General features: G+C 43.0%; 1 protein-coding gene across 5 annotated transcripts in view; it reads left to right on the top strand.

The window, feature by feature from the left end:
- The window catches only part of LOC128782167 (phospholipid-transporting ATPase ID-like), an 84,002-nt gene that overhangs the window by 22,498 nt on the left and 37,770 nt on the right, over positions 1–23,734 (top strand). For all 5 annotated transcript variants that reach the window (XM_053932369.1, XM_053932368.1, XM_053932370.1 and 2 more), the window contains 4 exons: positions 9,350–9,408; positions 19,000–19,113; positions 21,219–21,317; positions 22,197–22,258. In XM_053932369.1, the coding sequence (XP_053788344.1) occupies positions 9,350–9,408; positions 19,000–19,113; positions 21,219–21,317; positions 22,197–22,258 (334 nt within the window). The remainder of the gene's footprint in view (positions 1–9,349; positions 9,409–18,999; positions 19,114–21,218; positions 21,318–22,196; positions 22,259–23,734) is intronic.

The following is a 23,734-nucleotide window of genomic DNA, read 5'->3' as shown; positions in this document are numbered from 1 at the left end:
AGAGGTCCCATCTCTAACTCATTCAAGATTCCTTCAAAGATCCTCATAACTGGTGCCCTGTGATAACTGTGGAATATTTCTGTTCACTAGCTTCCTCCCATTGTTCAGCATTGGAGCTTCATACCTCAAGGACAAGGATAGGAAGGTACTGTCCATCAAAAAAATGGGAATAGAGAGCAGGCAGAATTCATCTACACAGATGGAAGAGCAGTCATTACTGCAGTTTTGTCTACATAAGCCCAGCCTCAGGGCACTGTGAGAGGAGGAAGAAGGTTATAAATTGAGCTAGGGCTTTTGGAAAGCTCCCCTGGGTTTTCCTTCTTGCCGCTCACCAAGGCAGCTGGGCTTGGAGCAGTCACGCTCTGGGCAGAGCTTGGCAGCTCCCGAGAAAGGCAGCCCGTGACTGGCACTATGGGACATCTAGCTCAGCTGCTTTCTGGGATCCCCATTCTGATCCGATAGGAAATGTCTCACCACAATAGACATTGAGTAAGAAAAATGTATTTATTTTTACATAATTTCCCATGAGGGAAATAACTGTGAATTGAAAAACTTCTCAAAGTTTGTTTTGGAGATGTATTTATTTTTATGATTTTTTGCATCACTTCCTACCACTGTGCATTGCTGTTATTAACAACATGTGCAGTTATGTTAAGCTGTGGTATTTACCAGCATGTCTAAGAGATACTGTTTTCTAGTAAAGGAAATTATCTGTACCAGCCAGTCACTGTCAGACTAGTTTTCAAAATAAAAACAAAAGACTATTTCAGCTGCTTTTTTTGGTATGCTAATATTAATCAAAATATTGTGAACTATTATCAGAAATAAAACCAGGACACAGAGTGATATAAAATTCTAAACCATCTGTGGAGGGGGAAAAACCAGTTTTTCAAAATTAAGAAAAGACAATTTATACTGCTAATATATTTGAAAAATGTATATTTCATTCTGAAGTGGACTGAAACAAATATGAAAAGACATAGATGCTTCTTGAGAATTAATTTGCTGCCAGGCATTTTTGAGACATGATGAATCCCCATCTCTGCCCAGAGCCAGGGCAGGTGGCTGAGGCATTGCTAGGAGTAGGAAAGGAGGGAAAACCAGAACTGGTGTTTTTGCAGGAAATGGGAAAAGGGAGAGATGAGTCAGCCTATGTCCCTTCCTGGAAAAACCTAAATGAGAATATTTTCAGGTTTAAGGTTATCCAACACTTCTTCCACCTGTATCCCAAGAGTGCTAGAAAAACCTAAATGAGAATTTAGGTTTTCCTAAAAAAAACTAAATGAGAATATTTTCAGGTTTAAGGTTATCCAACAGTTCTTCCACCTGTTTCCCAAGAGTGCTATTTGACCACAAATGTTGTACATGCTGTGCAAATTTGGGGCATCCTTTTGGACCTGTCTTTTCTTCTTTTCTTTTTTCTTATGATGATAATAGAAAATGCTGCTTTTAGACAAGGGCAGGGTCTACTATTGAACTTTATGTTGATATTAAAAATTTACTAGACCTGAGGCAGAAATATTTCCAGTTCACCCTCAAGGTTTTTTATTTCAGACCTTTTATCTGCTGTGTCATAATGGAGGAGGTCAGTACATCTCCTAAGTGGGCCCTCTGTTAGTGATTCCAGTAGCAAAATATTTTGGCTTTCTATACCATGGATATATGGAATGTTTTACCTGTGTGAGAAATGCCACCATTTGTGGTGTTTGTTTGATGCTTAGCAGGAGGCTAACCTCAGTACCAATCAGTAACAACACTGTCCATGACCACAAAAGTGTATTTATTGCATTTTATTTCTTCAAAATGAAGGAGGATTCTTGGTTTTTTGAGGCAAAAAGACATAATAAATATATTTATTTAATAATGGAGGGACAGGAAGAATGAAAGAGGGCTAAACCCGTTGATGGTGGTGTCCCTGTAAGGTCATGATGTATGCTTTTTCTTAATTAAATGCCTCACACTCAGCACAGTCTGCTCCATTTCTGAGATGAAAATGTATGTGACTGCCAGCAGAGCAGCCAGAGAGTCTACACAGAAGAGGGGGCATCTGAACATTAAAAATGTATGGGTTTGTAGCATGGAGTCCAAGAGAGCCCCTCCTATGAGTCAATAAAAAAACACATTTGTTTGCCAGGCAGCTGAACGTGTTCCTGCTCTGAGCCAGGCTTGTCTCTGACCTCCCTCTCCCCATTTCCATCCCACTGGTCTCTTCACTGCTGTTGCTGGTGCTGCCCCAGCCATGCTCACTGAACCCTGCCAGGCTCTGGCTGCAGTTCTGGGCAGGGATGGGCTTTGGTTTCGTGCTGCAGAGCAGCAGGTGCACGGCACCACTCAGGTTACAGCATGAGGGTAGCACTCAGGTAATGAGGGTCCTACAAATGTCTGTGTCCCAGACTAGGTGTGAAATATAGATATTTAACTACTATGACCCTCAGACCTGTCATACGGCTCTTTGCTTCACCCATGCATCCTCTGATCCATATGAGATGATGAACCTTTGGCATAAAGATCCCTGGCTTTGGTTTTAGATGAAGTTCACTTGTTGCAGGTCTGATCCCAGAAAGGCACTGCTGTGTTATGAATGTGAAATTCTGTGGTATCAGTGCTGTAAGAAATAATCCCATTGTCTTTACCCCAGTGACAGAGACTCTATCCAGTTTTGCACCTGCAAATCAAGACATTGTTGCATAGTTATTTCACTTCCAATGATTGCAAAAAGGGGCAATTATTCCTTTAATGTGCAAGGAGATTTTACCTACTAGCCTGTATAATAACCTCCGAGGAGAAGAAGATTTTGGTTGCCTAACACAGTATGACTTGCTCTCTCCCATGGAGTTGCCTTTCAGTGGAGACTGTAATTCTCAGGTTTTTTGAGGGGAGGATAGAGGTACTGACTCACCATGGCAGTTTTCACTCTCTTGTACACATAGAGGAGCAGTCCAGCAAAGACCAGAAAACAGGGCTCAGATTTGTCTGTCTGTTAAGAGGTGGCTGTCTCCTGGGTGCTGGGTGTGAGGTGGCCACAGTTGAGAGGTGATACCAGAAGCTGGGCCACACAGTGATGGTGAGGTGCCCAAAAGTAGGGACAACAGAAGTTAGGAGGGAGATGAGACAAGCAGGAGGTAGCAGGAGACATGTCAAGAGGTGTGTGACTAGAGGGGGTCTTCTGAGACCTCTTACAGCCTATTGCTGTAGAGACCTGAATTACAGTCTCAGTAGAGTCAGTTCCCTTGGAACCAGAACAATATGTTACAGCTTTCACAACTTCATAATAGCTTTGCTAAGAACCACTCTATAAGGGAAGCTGGGGAGATGAGTCCAACTCCTGGATGCCATTCTTTATAGCTGGTCCAGGGCAGAGTTTTTGCTCTTGAGGTCACTTGTTTAAAAGGGTGGAGGAGAGATTATTATTTTTACAGAGTTGATGCTGTCTCTGTTCTGTTGTCAGGGTTAGTTACACAGTATCTAACTGGAGTATGTGGCACTCCCCTAATTGGGCTGTGTTCATTTCGTGCATGAAGAATCAGTGCCTAGTTTGTATAGGACTTGGCAAAACCAGGCAGATCTTAACCTCCCATTTCTTGGAGCCACAAGGCCCAATATCTACAAAACTTTTCCAATGCCCTGTTGAAAGCACTTTTCTTGGCATATGCTCCTTAGCATAAACCAGAAACAAATTTCCAGGCTGTCTGACCAGATATTGAATCTAACCTTTTGCAGGACTTTTCCATGCAGCAGTCCTAAAGTAAGAAGGCTGGTGGGCTGGTCAGTTACATTTATAGCTGATTTTTTGGCATGGGTTTAATTTTATTGAATACAGATGTTATTCTGAGGTTTAGCTTCTAAAACTGTCTGCCTGAGAAAACAGGCACTTTCCCAGTGACTTGGTCTCAGTGGTTAGACCAAGAACTGGGCACTAAGCCATATTTATGTATGCTGAGTTTCCACTGATGAATAATTTAAAATAGTTTTCAGTGGCAGTGAAATGATAACTTGGAGCACAAATACCATTCCTTCTTTCCAGTGAATGCAATTTGCAGAAGCAGAACATTTGATTTACTTAGAAATATATTTAAAAGTTTCATGAAATGAAAAATTTCTCATCTGATATCCGTACAGCTTCACCCTCCCTTTTTTCTCATTGCTTTCAGAATCAACAGGGCATGATAAGACACGCATGCTTGGATCTACAGCCAAAAAACCCTGAGTTATGGTTTCCAGGCAAAGTTGGTGTAATGCTTGGTTTTTCTTATTTTTTTATTTATTGTGGTCATCCAAGAGACTTTATTTCTATCCAGACTGTTCCAGAGACAAATGAGAGTCATGTGGTCTGCAGTGGTTGAGAACTGCTGGATTAGGAGGCCCAGCAGCAGGACCTCACAGTCCTCAGTTGGTAAAAGCCACTGAGGCAGTGTTGCCCTGTTGCATGTGGTCAGAATGGTTCTCCTTTGGTGTAGCCAGAGGACAGGAAGTTCTTGCTGATGCTGTTGGATGAGGCTCTCTGTGAAATTTATTGTGGTTTATCTTGATTTAGCCAAAGATATTGGCTGTTACCAAGTAGGAAAAATTAAATTCTCGCCACTAGAAATTAGCCTCATATTTTGGCCTTTAGGGACACTGCCTCTGAGAGAGAGGGATGCCTATGGCAGCCAAAGGCTCCATTCAGTATTGAACAGGTTCACAGTTACCTGGGGCCTTAAGACCTGGGGCCTTAAGAAAGGGTTATCACAGAAAACCTGCCCTTAGGTGCCACTTAGGACTGCAGTGCCTTGATTCTCATTTCTGTTCTGTTTCATGTCCCACTGCCTCACATTTCTGTGCCATCCCAGAACTGTTTTTCCTGCCATTAATGTTTCTCACATAAAAGCCATTTGGAGAGTGCATCTCTCACTGTTCTGAGAGGCTCCTTTCCTCACTGGGGCACATGCATGTGTCAGCTTTTTTTCTAAGTGATTTGAGACTCTTGAGTTCAAATCCATGTTTCAAGTGCCTCTTCCCTGGCTGCAAAGACCCTGGGGGCAATCTGAGAAAGGGGATGGCTTCTTGCTCCCTCAGTGTGCCCTGGGAAGAGCAAAGGAGCTCAGGGTTTGTTCAACTGTTGCCTGCAGCACTTGGATTTCCGTTTCTGCATACAGAACAGAAAGCCACTAAGGACTTCAGAAGCTGCTGTGTGACACCGAGGCTCTCCAAAGTTTTTGTCATCTATTCCTATTTACATTAACACCATTTATTTTTTCTGTGGCACCTCTTCCAGGACTAGACTTGGAGCCCCTGAGGAGGGGATAAGGGTAGCACTTACTGTATGGCAGGAAACAGGCAAGTGTTGGGAAGTTCTGTTTTTCACAAATAGCTTTGTCTTTCATCGGCTTTGAAAATACCAGTTGTTCTCTGGAAAATTCCTGAAGAAGCACACAACACAATAGCTGAAGCCCAGCAAGTCTGAACCTCTTGAGCTCTGCTTCTGTTTTCCTCTGGGACACCAGATAAGTGACTCTGATCTCTTGGTACATTGTTCTCCCCATTGTGAAGATAAGAAAAAATTGTCTTAGGAAAGCAGTGAAGGATTAAGCACTTTGAGGTTATTAAATGAAGCCACTGTGGTTGATCTGAATCATCCATTTGGGGCAGATGGCAGCTGATTTCAAAATGACTGATACTGTTAGATGTACCTGAAGAAGGAGAAAAGCACATTTGCCTGCTTTACGTTTGTCATTAGAGGACTTGATGAAAATAGCCTACAGACAGACACCAAAAAATGGTGATCTGAAAAAAAGGCTTAAAAATTAGAGATGCTATGTATTTACGAGGTCATTGAAGAAAAAGGAGGAAGGCTAGCATTCAATGCATTGAACAGCTTAGACACTTGCTTATGCAAGAGTGAGCAAACAGGAGGAACTAGATATCTTAACACAACATTTAATAGGTGTAATAGACACATGCTGTGATAAACTCATTAGGCTGGAATATTAATAGAAAAGAATAAAACTTACTCTGTATAGTTAACAGAAGTTTTCCTGTTATGACTACGTGGTCTGAAATGCAGCTTGAAGAAAGAGATGAGCAAATTGCAGATCTCTTAGTAATGCTACAAGGTAATGAACACAAGCATAGAAAATCAAGAAGGGCAGTCTTTTATGAAAAAAAAACAAAACAAAACAAAAGTAGTTTTCTGAGAGGCAGGATATGGTGGTAAATGAAGAATTCCTTCTATGCAGAGGCAGAGCTGGAGAGAAGTGTAGAGGAACACGACCTACTCAGTTGGCACAGTTTTGGTGCAGAGGTGGGTAACTTTTTGGAGAGGAGAGGAGGTTGTTTCAGAAGTTATTCCCTCCAAAAGGGAGGGAATGGGAGGAGCTGGCTGGTCCTCTGAAAGCTGGAGGGAGTATAAACAGGAATAGGTATGAAATGATGTGATGATACTTGGCAAAAAGTGACAATATCAAATTGTTTAACATTGACTTCAAAAAAGAAACCTTCAATAAATATGAAGAACTAATAGCTGAGAACTCATGGGAAGGAATCCTAGGGTGGGGGAAGAATTAGAGCTGTCATTTCCTTAAATAATTTATATTAAGGGGACATATATTATTAATTGATATTAAGGGCACAAGTTATCACCTTTCAGAGAAAGGCTCAGAAGGATGCGTGAAATGGCGAAATCAGAAGCTCTCCATTTGCTTCAGACAAAGGAAGGATGCCTCTAGAGGGTGCAAAACCGTTTGTTTTATCCAGCACAAACAGTGTGGCAAAGGCTCAAAGTGAGAAAAGGCTATCAAGGACATAGAGGGCAATAAAAGTTATTCTGTAAGAGCTGGGGCCTCTGGGGACGCTCAGTAGAAAAAGCCTAGCAAATAAAGCTAAGAAATCAGAGGGGTTTTGTTATGGTGTGTTTGTTCGTTTTTTGTTGGTTTTGTTTTTTTTTTTTTTCCTCTCTAGATATCTAACATAATTCTTGCCAAAAGCAGAGGAGAAATGGATAGGTTTTGGGCTGGAATAGAGGGAGAATGGGTTGACTGGATGAGTAAAGCATGCCCTGGAGCAGTTCTGCCTTTAAGAATCTGGCTCACAGGCAGGCAAAGTTCAGAAGACTGGGAAGAGAGCAAGCACAGGGAAAAAAGAAAAGCTGAGCAATTGTAGATGTATTGGCTTCACTTGAGTAAAGGTTAAAACAATACAGCGAACCACTTCAAAGTAACTAGGAGTGTGTGTGTGGGGAAGAGAGGATTAACAGTCAGCAGTCCTGAAAAACTGCATCAAACCAAAATTAATTCTGTTTTAGTGGTAGCTGGAGGGCTATTGAAAAAGCCTCAGATAGCTGCCATGTATCTTGACTGTCACTTGTGGCATTTTTACAAGTAAGCTGGAGATACATGCTTGAGATAAAATCACAAAACCATGAGTGCCAGATTTTTCAGAAAAAAAAGAAGACATTAATAATAGATATTGATGACTGGTAAGGAAACTTGAAAGATTCATCAGGGGTATATCCCATCCTGAGCCTGGTATTCAATATTTACTTCTACATCTTGGCTGACAGAATAAAGAGCACACTTAGTATATCTGTGAATGGCACCATGCTGGCAATAGCTACAAGCACACTGAAAGATAGGATTGGAATTGACTAGTTTGAGAAATAGTCTGAAATAATTTGTATGCAGTTCAGCAAGGACAAATGAAAGATTTGCATTGCCTGGCAAGGCATCTGGCTTTGCCAGAAAGGATCTGCCAAAATGGAACATAGTCTGGGAAGCCATCCTCTGTGTGCTGATGGTGCATAAGAATGTTACTTTAAATTACTCCTGGGTGAATTCTTATGCAACATGTGCATTGTCTGCAAGGAAAGTTGTATGTCCCTTGTGCCCTGGTCAGCTTTGGTAAGGCCTCAGCTGCAAACCATGACCCATTTTGGGCATCCATTCAGAATGGGCTGAACTAGCTGGGAAACCCACTGGAGAGCACCAAGGGTGATGTTCCTTCTGATGGATTAATGCATAAGAAGTGACTGAAGAAATGGGAGCTGCTTATTCTTAGGAAGGCTAGTGTAAGGCATAAATGCCTTCAGAATGTAGTAAACCTGGAATCACAGAATCACAGAATCCCTGCATAGAACAGCCCCAAGAACCACACCTTATGCCTGAGAACATTGTCCAGTGTTTCTCGTACTCTGTCAGGCTTGCTGCTGTGACCACTTCCTTGGGGAGTTGTTGCAGTGCCCTACCACCCTCTGGGTGAAGAACCTCCTCTGACACAGCTTCAGGCCATTCCCTCTGGTCCTCTCACTAGGCACCCAGAGGGAAGAGCAGTGCCTGCCCTTCCTCTTCCCCTCCCAAGGAAGTTATGGACAGCAATGGGGTCTCCCCTCAGTCTACTCCTCTCCAGGCTGGACAGACCAAGTAACCTCAGATGTTCCTCATATGGCTTCCCCTCAACTCCCTTCACCATCCACATGACCCTCCTTTAGTCTCTTTCAAATAGCTTTTGTACCTTTTGTACACTGTGGTGCCCAAAACTGCACACAGGACTCAAGGTGAGGCTGCACCAGTGCAGAGCAGAGTGGGACAATCCCCTCTCTCAACTGTCTGTACTTTGCATCCTTGGCAAGTAGCACAAGGAACTTAGGGGAAGCAGAAGACCACCTTTGACCCTCCCTCACCTTTGACCCTTCACCCTCCAGGAGAAGACAAAACCTCTTGAAATTGAAGTAATGAGTTTTATGTTAGATAATGCAGGGAAAAACTGCCCCAGGGGAAGGAGACTTCAGTCTTGGAATAGGCAGTTGAAGAACAGGTGTTACTGGAGCTTTCTATGTCATTTCTGGGGAAGAGAGGCAAGACCCTGCTTTGAGGTAAAGGACAAAATTGATGACCTTTTGATATCCTTCCAGTAATTTTTGATTTCATGACAGCTGTGGGGTCATCATCAGTGGGATGATGATCAGAAATGCACCTGTGCTGGAAGAAGGGCACCAACTACAGGCTGATGGCAAAAGCTGCAGAGACTTCAGGGGGAAGAGAGGCAGCAGGGCAGGACGAGTGAGCACCACTAGTTAAGTGGGAACTCCTACCCAGAAGGTGAACAACCTGACCAGGCACTGGCATTGCAGCAAGTGGTGGGTGGAGGAGACTTGCTCTGTGGTGTTAAGAGTGCCATGGTACCAGTCCACAGTGCAGTTCCATCAATGTCACCAGCCACCCCACGTCCCTGACATGGGGCTGTTGGCACAGAGCTCCGATTCACTGTGTCACTCCCTTCTAGCAGCTCTGCTTGCACTTTCTGATGCGCCATTCACATCTGTATTGACTCTGCTTACCCTCCAGAGTGATTGATGTGTTTCCTTTTTTTTTTGCAGAGGAAGAGAGACAACTTCAAGCAAACAACCGGGATTTTAATCTGCAGTTTGAATATGCTGTAAGTAACCAGTGTATGTTGTTTCATGCAGATGTAGTCACAGATGTAGCTGCATCTGTTTCGTGTCTCAAGTGTTTCAAAGGGGTGAACAGAATTGCATGCCAGCTATGGCTCTGCAAACCAGGCAGCACAAGCCAGATGAACCATCAGAGGTGGATTACTGCTAAAGAAGCCTGAAAAATGAACAGTAGAAGGAGATCCGGTTCTAGAAAAGCATGACACACTGACTTTGCAAGCTTACAGAAAATTATTTGTGAGTCAAAGCATTTGCAGGATCAGGCTCCAAGGCCTTTCAATAACAGAACCTGGGGGGAGTTTTCTGTGGAAATTTGTCTCCATTTAAAGTAAAACATGAAAGGAAATGTGTCAGTTCCTCAGCTTTTGCAGTGAAATCATCTCTGTCAGGAAGGTTTTGAATCTGGCCCTTGTGGCTTTCTGCCAGTTTTTCTACCAGATTCTTAACAGCCTACTTAGGTTCACTTTGTGCCATGAAATCTGTAATTCCAAAGTGCATTGTGACACAGGTTGGCTGTGTCCCAGGTCTGCCAGGCTAATTTGCCAGGGAGCCCCTTGGGCAACTTTATTTCCAAAGCTTGTGGACCATTTTCTGATGCTGTGTGCAGAGGAGGGCTAGCTCAGCCTCTAGATCTGTCCTGCCTGCCTGAAGGGACATCCCCTCTGTGAGGCCACCCTGAAGCTGCATTCTTTCAAAGTGTTTGCAGCTGCCAATTAATACCAAAGTGAATTTTGTGAATTTTTGTCCTTTGAATATCTGAATTCCAGTGGTGAAATTAATCATTCAATTACTCGGGAGCTCTTTGAATCGTGTTTTGGTTTAGGAATATCACAAGTATTTTCTTGGCAAGAGGTGAAAAAACTAAGCATTTTAGAACACAATAGTTTCTTGTGATGGGGACAGTATGACTTGCCAGCAGGTTTGACTGATGGCAGCATGGTGGTTTTCAGTGGGTGGTTTTCAGCCTTGAACATGGGTTAGAGAGTCCCAAGGTCCAGAGCTGCTGCATGTGTCCTAAATATTAAATGCATGACAGTTAATATCTGTGAAGTACTATGAAGTATGAATGTCTTATCAAGACTGGTGATTTGAGACTGGGGAAGTGAACTTGATTTGCACACAACCTATCAGTAGTGCGCTGCGATGGACATTGCCACTACATATGGTTTTGTCATCTTCCACTGCATGACTGCAATGTGCAGTACTGCGACAAGTAGGAGGGAGATGGGCAGTTATGTCAGGGTAGAGGGAACGAGCAACTCTTCTGGTTCCCCTGCCTAATTCTGTGAAAAGCCATTCAGAAAACTGACTTTGCATGACACTGCTTCCCAGCTGATTGCTTGATTGTGCCCAAGGATTTGCAAATAGCCATAATTAAGTAGACAACTTTAAGAACACTTCAGAATTTTGGTAAGTCTGTGATTAGGTGATAAAGTGAAGGCAGCCAAAAAGCCAGCTCAGTATAATATATTAAAACTTGGCAGTGAGTTTTTATAATCATGTCCCTCATTTTAGTCAGCTATGGCTCTTGATTTCTGGAGTCCTGTGTAGACTGAGGCTTAGGAAATCCAGGAAACTGCCCAAAAAGAGCCAAGACTTGAAGTGGTGACTGGATGGTGAGGTACTAACAGACTTTAGGTAGTGGTGCAAGAACCGCCCTAACTGTACAGGACTGCACATCATGTCCTGGGCTGCTTATTTCCAATAAGTCCTTACAAAAGTTCAATTTATTAACTCCATATTACTATGGTGTATGAAAAGAACTAACCTTGCTCATAACTTACTTCACATCCTATGCTGTAGATTGCTGATGAATATGGAAATGACAAAAAGAGAGATAGCCTCCTGGCATCCTCCCATAACATATCTATGATGCTCCTGAAAGTTAGCTCTTCCAGGCAAGGGTTAAATTTGAGTACCTTCCTCACATTCAGATTTGTGTCATCGTGGTGGGGTTGCTCTGCTAAGCACTAGGATGTGGTTCAGGGGGAAAGGACCACTAAGACCCAAAGGAAACCCACCAATATGACAAAGTTTTAAAAGTACTTTAGACAGTGAAAGTCACAGGACTGAGTTTCAGATTTCTTAATAACTTAAGGCTACATTAGCAATAAAACCTATGGAACAGGTTCTTACAGCAAAGCTAGTTGAGGTGGTAAATGTTTCTTTAGGGTGAGGCAGTTGCTGAGAAAGGCAAATAAGGAAAAAGAAAGGGAAATGCAAGCCTAGATGTTGTGTATTGACTTACTGCTGCGGCCAGGCTTTCTGTCCCACCTGCTGTGAAGATTTGAGCCTTTCACTAAATGGACAGTTTCTATTATGTAGGCACAGATCAAAGGTACAGAAGTGTTTTGTCCTTCTTTATCACAGCAAGAACAGGGAGGTGGGAAAGTACAACCAGAGGTGGGTGTGTTGTCCCTGAATATTACTATTCCTGGTGGGACTTTGTCCCTTGCCAGTGCAAAGTCTCCAGGATATCTGTGAAAGGAGAAGAGACGAACGGATAAAGACTTGAAAACTCTATTGTGTGTGGAGTCTGACATCAGCTCTGGCAGCTGCTGAAAGGTGGCCCTCCTGGTATGAAGCAAGACTCCCAAATTGCCCAAACCAGCTTCGCAGGAAGCTGGTGCTGCACCGTGGAAAGCCATGTCTGCCAGTGCATGCAAGGGCATGTCCACCTCCATCACTCTACAACTTGCAGGAGATTTCAGAAGGTAAATTCCCTCCCCAAGCTGTCAAAAAATACAGGAGATGCTAAACTGCAGTGTGTCCATGCCTGCCACACTTCTCCAGCCATGAAGCCTCAGTAGTTGAGCAGAAGGCTTAGAAAAATTAAACAAACTTTAAAACAAAGTGCTGTGCAGTTAACTGGAAGGGCTGACTGTGAAGGTGTGTACACTACCCACCAGCTCACAAAATTAGTTAGGAATGACTCAGAAACCAAGTTTGAATGAGTGGCATGAAAAGGCACTTAGAGCAGGAGAGAAAAGGGCTCAATATAGGTCAGTGAAAATGAAAAGTCAAATCCTAATCCTGTGTTTATTCACAATGCAGAGAGAAAGATCCTTCCTGAATTCAGGAAGAGGTTTGTTCTGTATAAAGACTGAAATAAAGTGGAAAGCAGGGTGGCAGATGTAGTATAGCAAGGTTTAAGGCCTTTAATCAACTTAATCTGTCTGCATTCACCCCAACACAGCTACAGAGGGGACAGCCTCTGTGTGTCCACCATGATGGGCTCTCCATCAACACTCTGGAGAGGAAAATCTCTTCTGAAGGCTTTTAGTATTTGCTCTGATCCTAGTTACTTTTTTAATTCTTTGCTTTCACGTTGGAATTTAACTCAGCTGCACTCGGACGTCATGAAGGGCTGCGAAAACAATTTTGAAATTGGCTTTCAGACAATAGGAAAGGAAATGCAAGGCCTGTGAGTCAATGACAAATTTCATCTTGGATCAGGACCCAGGGTCAAACCAGCATTCTTTCATCAGGACCAGCAGCAAGGGGGCTGCTTGGACTCGTGTCACCTGATGAAGTCTCTAGTGAAATAGGAGGGATGTGTATAACTTCCTATAGGCAATACACATTGCCTGGGCTGGATCAGCAGCTGGGTTCTTATCTGTTTGAAATTTAATTGGAGAGCAGGGAGCTCTGGTAGTGGCTCAGACTCTGCTCTACCTCCTGTGCTTGTATTCTTTGATCTCAGAAGGCTGCCTGGTGTGTGATCCTCAAGGACCTTATCGGCATGGTCATGGTTGTGGCACCAGCTGCCCTCTCTTCCTGTCTCAACCTGCAAATGTTTCCCAGTGTCCCTCATGCTCAAGGTGGGAGTGTGGTCTGATGAAGTGAAAAGTGGTCTCAATAGTCCCTGAAGGAATAGGTACAGCAGAAACCTGCACTGCTCTTTAGTAAGGTGTAAGTTGGATCCATCCAAAGAGCACTGAGGCACTGTCAGGGAGCAGCCTGAGTGGGACTGTACTTTGAGAGGAGGCAAGCTGGAAGTGGAGGTGATCCGAATTCAGGCAGAGCTCTCACTGACCAGGGTACAGTCCTGCAGCATCTGCCTGGCAGGGACAGGGCAGGATGCTGGTGATGGGGTCCATCCTGACCATTCCAGACAAGGTGAGGTGATGAACCAGGTCCAGGGCCCTCTTAGGGAGCCCAGGCAGAAGTGGGCTGAATACAAATCTATACCAGAGGTCCAAGGTCCATCAAGGAAGTAGAACTGGATAGATATATCTGGGAAACTAGGACAGATGACAGTCTGGAGATGGGGACTTCTACAACATAGCTCAGGTGAGGATAGAAGGCTCATGGTTGAGCTTAAGTGAACTCCTGAGTTTTGGACAGGGGTTGTGGCTGGACACACCAGGTGAAGTCGAGGTCCTCAAGGCATATCAGGCCCCAACATTGAGTTGTGCCAGATGTGGTCTTCAGTGAAGTCCAGTAGACTCCTTGGGATCAAGTCTTCCACTCTTCATCAGATTAAGTCAAATGGAGAGAATACTCCAACTGCACTGGTTGGGAGTCTTGTTGTGTGAGACCATAACGAAAACAGTGGTTTGGAGTTTGGCTCCTTTGCACCACTCAGTGGTGCTCTGCCCTCTCCTTCTTTCCTGCTTCCTGCCAGGCAGCAGCTTCAGGTACTGAGCCAAACCAGAGGAGAGCACACTGTTGTCGAAGGGGATGACTAAGAGACAAGACTTTTAGGTTATTGTGCTTGGCTTGTCTGTGAGCAATGACATGAGGATGTCAAGCCATGTGTCATCCTTTGCACCACCAGGTGCACCAGGTGAGTGTCCACAAGGACACTCACCACACTGATGATTAACTGCTCATTAATGGGGTGACACCAGACTGAAGGAACAACATAGGAAAACACAACCACTGATCATGCTTTCCTGCAGATTTTCATGGCATACCCAACATGTGATGAGATCCTGGAACTCACTTCATTAGTACTGTCAAGAGATGGTCAAGGGGTTGCATATGTAAGACATTCCTATCCCTTTTCTGTTTAAGGGAAGGAAAAAGGGAGGGGCGGGGGGGCAGGGGAGGGGGAGGAAGGAAAAGGGAAGAAAAGAGAACTGTACTTTGGAAAATTGGCATTTTTATTTCTAGTGTTTGGCCAGTCTGTTACTCCTGGGAGTTTACTTTTTTACAGGGACTTTTACAGGGACCAGATTAACACCACCACATCCTTTTGGCTTTTATCAGTCTTCTCTTGAGCTAGGGCTGCTGCCTACCATCAGGAATAAGTCAGTGGACTTGGGAGTCTTAAAACTGATCTGGTCTGACTGTTCTGTACTCCCTGTGAAAAAAAAAAGTCTTGGTGGTACCATATGTGCTGTTACATGAGTTTATTAAAAATTTTCATGAGAACATTCACAGCCCTATGGTCACATTTCTGCTTATGGCTTCTGTGTTCTTTGCAATGGCACTGCTACAGTTAAACGGAGTGCCATGGAATTGCACATCTGCTATCTCCTTGGTAAGGCTTTACCAAAACACCTGGAAAAGACATTTCTGCTGCTCAGCTGTTCCATTGGTCTGTGCTACATAAGTACCAGCAGAATTGCCAAGTGTTGTGGCATAACACCTCCCTGTGGGGTCACCAAAGTCTTGCTAAAATTTACTTATGGCTAGGTTGTCCAGCTGCTGGGAAGTATTATGTCACTGATCCAGGGGTTTAAATTCAGAGGGTCAACACCTTGCCATACCCTTTAGCGCTTGTAATCTAGCCACAAAAACATCAGTGTCGCTTATTTCTAGTGACTTTTATGGCAAGGAGATGATTTGTTTGCTCAGCGATCTAAGGTAGGAGCCATCTGCTGAGTTTTGCTTGCTGTTGGACGTCACAAGCGGGCTTCTGAAAACACCCCCAAAGTAACAGCTCATCTGCCAGATCTGGACTTGTGTAACTGTGGAGAGATGAGCACTATTCTTAGGGACAGCATCTCGGTGGAGTCACACCTCCAGGAGGTGTGAATCTAGCCCCTGAAAAGAGCAGATGAGAATAATCCCTCACCCACAGACAACATTGCTCTGATGTCAAGCTTCACATCTGGAGAGCTTCAGGCTGACTGTGAGTAACCATGTTCAGACCTGCTCATTTAGGACACAGGTGCATGCAGGGACTGCCCTTGGACAACCAGAGGTCTAGGGCAGATCAGAGAGTAAATGCAAAGCTCCCCATCCCCATCTTTGTGCTTAGCCCATAGAGCTGGTCTTCTTAGCTGTTGGTTTTCATGAATCTATAGGAAAACCAGAAGTTTCAGTAAGGCCTCTCAATACCTAATTGCTATTACAAAGATTATTCTTCTCCATTACTTTTTTTCTATGGGAGTCTCCCCTGCTGAAGGCAGAGTGTGGGGACCATGAGGCAGATGATATGTTAGAAGCATTGCTTGTGAAATGATGGCTGCATGTGGACTATTTAATGCACTGCAGTGATGCAGCCTCCCGTAGGACCCCTCCCACCCCAGAGTCAGGTTCTGGTCCAGCTCTAAAGAGTGACAGGGTTTGATGATGTTAAGCATCACAGAATAGGATAAGATCAAGAGCAGAGGCCAGCTGAGATTTCCTTGCAGCTGGCCAAGAGCCTGAGCTGTCAAAGCACACAGGCCTGTAGTATTGCCTGAAAACATAATCTATACCTGAGAGAATTGGGTTTGTTCAGCCTGGAGAAGAGAAGGCTTCAGGGTGAGCTAGCTGTGGCCTTCTGGTACCTGAAGGGAGCCCATAAGAATGATGGAGAGGGACTTTTTACAAGGGTATGTAGCAGACAGGGCAAAGGAATGGCTTCAAACTTAGGGTGGGTTTAGATTAGATACTGGGAAGAAATTCTTTACTATGAGGGTGTTGAGGCACTGGCACAGGTTGCCAAGAGAAGCTGTGGGTGCCTGATACCTGGAAGTGTTCAAAGCCAGACTGGAGCAACCTGGTCTGGTGGGAGGTGTCCCTGCCCATGGCAGGGATAGTTGGAATGAGATGATCTTTAAGATCCCTTCCAATCCAAACCATTCTATATTGCTATGACTATAAGATACCTTGCACAGTGTTTCATATATATCTGTGACGTGGAAATGCAGAGTTTTGATTTGGAAAGGCTGAAGTTTTCTCTAGTTTGTCATTATAATTTGCTATTGATATGTCTTTAGCCCCTGAGGTCCATGAACAAGTTATGTGTTGAATTAGAAATATTTATAGTAATTACAGGTTCTTTTTTTTTTTCCTGGTAATTAATCTTATTTATAGATTCTAGAATAATGAGAAGATCCATGATAATACTCCCTGTCCTTATCCTCAGGTCTAAAGTTCCCTAGTGTCCCAAAAGACACTGTGTGCCCAACAATATCATGATCCTGAACAACTATGGAGAAAACACTAGTTATCCAGATTCTTGCAGTTAAGCATCTGGAAGCTGTTATGTCTGGGGTTTTTACCATGCCTAATGGCAATAGGAAATAAAATGAATGGCTGTGCTTCATTCAGTGATTTTCCTGACGTAATTAATGGACAGAAATAGAAGGCAGGAATTGAAATAAACCACTCCCAGTCTTTTCTTATTCCCTTCTGAGATTTTTTCAGGCAAAGATCTATAAACTTTATCTGAGTGTTTACTGAGTAGTTTTTCCCATGTTATATGCAACCCTCTGAAATCTGTTGACGCACAAAGGTCAAGTCCCCTGCATTTACTTATTCCTGCAGCAATAATCTTCTGTTTTTTCTTTAAATAATTGGTAATAATGCTTGTCCTCAGAATAGTGGGCAGATTTCTTTATTTAGATCTAGATTTTATAAAAAATCTGCTAGACTGTATGCCTGATGGGCACAGTCTTGTCAAGCAATTTAGTTCCTAGCAGGCTGGGTATGCAGAGGATGCTGTTTTTCCGTTGCTTCTGTTTCAGCAGTGTCCATGGAGCCTGTCCATGACACATACCCCACGGTTAAGGATTTTGAAAAAAACCAAATTTAACTACACGTCATGGCATAGACAGAGTTAGCCACACTTGCAGGTAGCTGCATGATACCAGGAGACAGGCAATATTGTCTGTATGATGATCACTGATAAATATATTTTCTTTCTGGAGTGCAATCAACAGGAGGATTTGGCTAGCTCTTCTATGAAGGCTGTTTTAATTTCTGCCCTTTTAGAGTTTTACTCATTTGACTTATCCAAGGGATAAAACATTATTTTAATGCTGAAAAACATACACTGTACTCTATGTCTGAAGGTAGAGAAATCTAGTAACTGCCTAAAATTGAATAGCTTCCCCCACACATACCTTTCAGTGGTAACCTGAAATAATTGGTTTAGTGCTGGAAACATGCTGATGCATGTCAGTGTAGATGTCGAGATCCCGGATTAATGCATGGATAAGAAGTGGGCTGTGATTCATACTTAGTAGCTTCTGTCCTCCCACCAGCTTAGCAATATCTAAAGGCTATTACAAATACCGCAATCACCATTTTCTCTGCTGTTGAACCAGCATATTTATTATGGAATTCAGGTGTGCTTCATATCTGCCTCCTTGTGTTGTCACACCTTAGGTTCCCTGGAAGGGGGTTAATGGGCATTGTCTGGAGAGCAGAAGCTCTCCAGGGGGAAAAATTTAAGATGTTCTCACAACAAGGGGGATTCATTCTTCCAGAACTAAACCTGGACAAGGGCCTGTTAAACATCATATGAAAAGATGGTCTAGCACACCTGAAAACTAAAGGGACAGCAGCAGCTGGTGGGTCAGTAGGATGCATTGAACTTGTCTGGCTGGTGGCATATATTGGACCAGATTACTCTCATCTTTGGGGAAAGAAAATACCCCATTCTGCAATATCAAGCTTAGGTCTTTCTGTGGTTTGCAAAAGATAGACTGGGGAGCAACCACTTCTTGTGTGTGGAGGGGCCATCCGAAATTAGAAAAGGAAACTGGAAATAGGGAACAGAGCTGCAGCACACTGACTGAAATAGTGAGTTCTTGTATAACTGACTGTTTGCACAACGCCACATCCTAGAGATTTTTGTGGAATAGAAACAAGCCACCTGTTGAAGCTGCTGAGCTGAAAGTTTGCTGAATGAATTGAAAAGGATAATAATAATGTCATATTCTGCTCCTGGGAGGACATATGCCTCCAGTAGGGCTGTCCAGCCAGGGTTTTACAAAGCATCAGACAAGCTACAGATGGTTGACCTGTCATGTGTTTTCCAACCCTGCTTTGTAGATGCTAACAGCAAAATTGTTGTCTTCTGGTTACAAGTCTCAATTTTCTTTGTGCACTGTGTAAGTAAGAAGACTATTAATAAAGGGAAGATGTTGTGAGCAACTACATACAAGTTTATCTACCTGCAACAGCACTGGCATAAGCCGGGCATCATGTTTTCACCCATTCGAAGAAGAAGTCTCTGTTTATCCAGACTTGGCATGATTGTTTGGGGGAAAAGGAAATGCTTTTTGAGCTGCTGTTGAGAACAATGCTATTGCTAAATATAAGCAAGTAAGACACAGTAGAAATGTGTTGTGCTGTAATTTTGTTTCCTGTTTTACCAATCCTACTTATTTTCATTTTTCTCCCTACAGAACAATTCAATTAAAACATCGAAATACAATTTCTTCACTTTCCTGCCTCTCAACCTGTTTGAGCAGTTTCAGCGAATAGCCAATGCTTACTTCCTTTTCTTGCTGATTTTGCAGGTATGAAATCACTGTGCTGTTTCCAGCAGATTGTTCTCTGTTATCAAAGCCAGTCTATGTTTGACAGGTGTAATGAAGTGCAAGCTGGTTCCTGGTGTGAATTAGCATCTTAGTATAATCTTACAGCACATAGAAAGTAGGGCAGAAAAAAGCAATTTTCTCTTTTACCTTTGGATATGAGGGTTTGAACTAAATGAAGGAGAAAAGTTAATTCATTTTCAACAAATTGTGCAACTTTTTCATGCCCTGCCCTACTATCCCTTTGTGTCTACCTTTGAATGCTCCTGGCTGTCCTCAGATTTGCATTACTTATTCATCCTGTAGTATAAAGCTAAGTTGTCTCTTACCCATAGATTTTAAGGTGAATTTCACAAAGGAAAACAGTAAGGACACCATATTTGTAACCTGTGGTGTTTCCCTGGGAAGGAAGGAGTTAACATCAGGAAGGCTTAAGGTTGTGGCTAGTTTGCATAAAGCTGGAGATTGCTGTTCCCTTCTCCAGGGTGAGGAAGGTGTCCAGTATGGAGTGTGCCAGACACTGGCAGCACTGTTGAACCCTGTGGATTGCAATGGCATTGTGTTGCACTTTGCTCATCACTGTTGCTAATGATACCCTGAAAGCTGAACGCACCGGATAAATTGATATCAGGATTTCTGCCCTTTTCCACCTTGCCGAGTACTCTGCCATTGTTGAGTTATATCAGAATACACGTTATCAAAAGAAGGGTATAATTTTGATCATGTGTCAAGCTTAATGTTTTAAAGTTGATCATTTCACTGCACACAAATTTGCAAAATAACCCATTTCAAATGCTTTTTTTTAATAATTTCAGCTCAAAAAAGCATAGGTGAAATGTGAGTAAGCCTTCAGCAAACCACATATGATCTTTTTTGCTTATTTACAGTGCATCTATATTTTTGCTTATTTACAGTGCATCTTAAATTACAGTGCATCTATATTTTTCAAGAGAAGGTGCCTTTTCAGCTGAGTTGAGAGCATAGTTCCTGTGTTGTTGTACTGCACTCTAGCTGTTTGTCTGTCAAATTCATGTAATTTCAAAGTATTTGTCTCATATTATTCCACTGGGTGTTTTGCTAGGCCATCTAGGGTTGACTATACATAAAAGCACACAGCCTTTTCTTTACATCAAGGTAGCCTAAAGAGGGCAGGCATTAGTCTACATATTCCTCACTCCATCCCTGTGGGACTATTCCTGCATCAAGTGTGGATGTGATGGGCAGGCTGTGGGGACTGTGTCTCCCCCTCCTTTGGCACAGACCAGTGGGACATGTGTTTTCCAAGGTAGGTGAGAAGGCAGTAGTTGCAGCCTGTACAGCTGAGCAGGGCTATGGTGCCTGTAGGATCTGGGCTATGACAGTGCATAAATATCAACTTCAGAATGCACGTGGAGTTGACACTACCCAGATCCAAACTGAGGGACACACTAATTCTGGTTTCACATTGCTTCCATCCCTGGTGCTGCACTTCTAGAGGAAGGGGAGAATTGTGTGGGAGTGAGACATGTCCCTCTGCATGACTGACGGCCCAAGAGAATCACCCTCAACTCTTTGGTCCTCTCACTGTTAAAGATGTAGGAAACAAAAGTGGCTGTGCTGCTCTTGGGAGAGCAAGGTCAGCCCTGGCAACAGCTTGCATTGTCCATTGATGCAAAATTTACTTCAGCAAAATGCAAGAAGTTACTGAAACAAAGAACAGAAGCTTTTGAGGGCTCTGCACAGCTAGTTTTGCTCAGATAGCTCTTGAGTCCCTCACAGGGGGCTTGCCCATGTCCGTACTTCCAAAGAAATGCCCTGGGGATTTGGCAATCCTAATTATGCAAACAACAATAAAGAACAACCCACTACACTTTCTGACAGCTTCATTTTTCTAACTTAAATTACAGCTTGATTTGTAAAGAAAACATGGGTTCCCTGGCTCTCCCACCTTTTGAGGGGGTGGAGGGTCACATATCAGGGATGGAGCTACATTTCTGTCTTTATTCTATATTCAGATATCATAGAAAAATGTTGTCTGCAGCTTGATTAGGAAGCAGTGGTTTTCTGAACTGGCAGGAAATGTCAACTCAGGTATTTTCTTCCTACAGCTGATACCTCAGATTTCCTCACTGGCCTGGTTTACAACAGTGGTGCCCCTGGTGCTTGTGCTGGCTGTATCAGGAGTCAAGGATGCCATTGATGATTTTGTAAGTTCTGTATTTCTGACCTGTACTTCAGAATTGGCCTGTGATTCTTCAGCACAGTAACTGAAATAAACCGCTTAAACAAAGTAGTGGCAGGCACTCAGATGGGGTCTGAAATTAAGTCCCTAAAATCTATAGTTTGTTACTGAAACAGGAGCTAGAATTTCCAAGTTTCTGAACAGCTCAGCAGCTCCATCGGCTTTCTGTGAAACTGCTCAGCATGTCTGAAAATGTGATCACTCATAGATATGTCTGGATGCAGGTACAGAAATCTTTTCTTAGGTTTCCACTTTGGAGAACTTATCTTCTGTCATCTAGTACAATTTAGGGGGAAAACAAATTTGGTAGGGAGCAATTGCTTAACCCACTTGTGATTTTTCAAACTTGCTCTGACTTGGCCAAAGGCTGCTGCCATCAGAGCTAATGGTCAAAATCCTAATTGACTTCACAGAGTGATATTAGAGCTGAGTTTGGCATCTGATTTTCTCTCATTATTAAAATGATTTTGATGTTCAATGGAGCAATGCCAAAACATCAGTGGCTACTTTCCATATAAGAGCAGAGGAATGAATTTCTCTGGTGTTTACAGACTGAGGTGGGTGGGAACAATGCCAACTGAGTCAGGGCTAAAGTGACATGTAAGGCTCTACCCTCCTTCTTCTCTCCAAGAGCAAGCCCAGTGTTGCCTGTTGCCCTTTGCAGTCTGGTTATGCTCTGTGTCGCTGCCATAAACATGTGCTGAACACTGACTCAGTTGTGACCCTAATCTGCCTGACCCATTCAGCCAGCTGGGTGGAAACCTAAAATGTTAATGAACTGCCTGTGACTCCTGTGTGTTTGGTTTCCTGGAAATGCCTTTTAATCTTCTGATCTAATTTTCAGAATCGACACAAAAGCGACAAACACGTCAACAACCGCCCAGTCCAGGTCCTGATCAATGGCATGTAAGTCATTTTTGCTGTAGTTCTCAAAGAAAAAGCATTTTATTAGTAAATATTTTTGATTTTTTTTTGTGTGTGTGTGTGATTCTCAAGGATCACTAAACAATTTAAAATTGAATTGTGTTTCATACCACTACTTCATCATGCAGTTTTGGACTATGTGTCTGATTAACAAACCCTAGACACAGTACCAGAATCTGTGCAGACATTATGGCTGTGACCTTGTGCTGACAAAAACTAAACTATTTTTCTGTTCCTGGGTGTTTATGTTTAAGTAAGAATTTCAGAGTCTTGTATTACTTTACTCCTTACCCCACAAGTAACATGCAAAGCTATCTTCTGGATCCATTTATACTCCTAGCATTTATTTTGCATTAAGCAAAACTAGGCATTATCAACAAGATATTTCAAATTAAGAAGCTGGAATAGCTCCTTCATACACTTCATTATACTTTGAGTGTGTTTAGCACTTCTGGCTTAGATGTACCCAAAACATTTCAGCTGTGTGCTTTGGACATTGTATTGCTAGCACTGTTCTTTCCTGCAGAAAAAGTAGCAGAGGCTTTGGCTTTCATGGCAGACAGATGTGATTGCAGCTCTGTGGAGTCCAACTATGCATAGGACACAGCTGGGAAGTATTTTGTGACTTTTTTCCACACTATAGATAGCAGTACATTGCGTAAACTCCAACAGATGATCAAACAGTTAAAAATGTAAGTGGAAACTGAAGACCAGGGACATGTTTTTTTTGTGCTCTCTGCTAAATAAACCAGTTTCTTAGTTTACTGTGTATTAGTTACTGTGTCTAGGAAACAAATTTTGACACAGAAATTTTATAATGTTTTGCCTTTTTCAAAACCCGGAAACCACAGATCCTGTCCTGCTCTAACCAACACTGAATAAGCAAGATTGAACTGAGTTCAAGCTTGAGCTCCCAGTCCTGCTTTGAGACTGATCTTTTCTCACCTCTAGAATTTTCATGTACAACTATCTTGGCTGTGTTGGTGCTTGCAGTTTAGCTAGCTTCCTGTGTGCTCATCTGGCTTAATGCTGTGAAGACCGCTGAAGACATGGCTCAGACAGGCAAATGCACAGCCAAAGCACCTGCGCGGCCCTTCCTGAAAGCTGGTTACTCTTGCCCTTAGCACCACTCTGAAAACCTTACACAATCTGCAGTTTTCCCAGATGAAGTCTCTCACACAAAGCAGAGAGGGTTTTTTGAGGCAATGTGACCCTTTAAGAGAAGGAAGGAAGGGAGTAGTTACTACAGAGACAAAGACAAGGATAGTGCACATGGACTGTACTACTGTTGTGGGGCTTGGTCTCAACCCAGCATGGGTCAGCCCAACCACTGCTTTTATTGATTTTTACTTTTTTTTTTTTTTTTTTTTTTTTACTATGGTGGTCCTCCAGCTTAGTATGGATCAGGACACATCATGGCAGACCCTGCTCCCAAGTCCTGATGGCACCTACGGTCTG

This window comes from Vidua chalybeata, chromosome Z (genome assembly GCF_026979565.1).
Source record: "Vidua chalybeata isolate OUT-0048 chromosome Z, bVidCha1 merged haplotype, whole genome shotgun sequence".
Classification (NCBI taxonomy): domain Eukaryota; kingdom Metazoa; phylum Chordata; class Aves; order Passeriformes; family Viduidae; genus Vidua; species Vidua chalybeata.
This window is presented reverse-complemented; position numbering and strand designations above follow the sequence as displayed.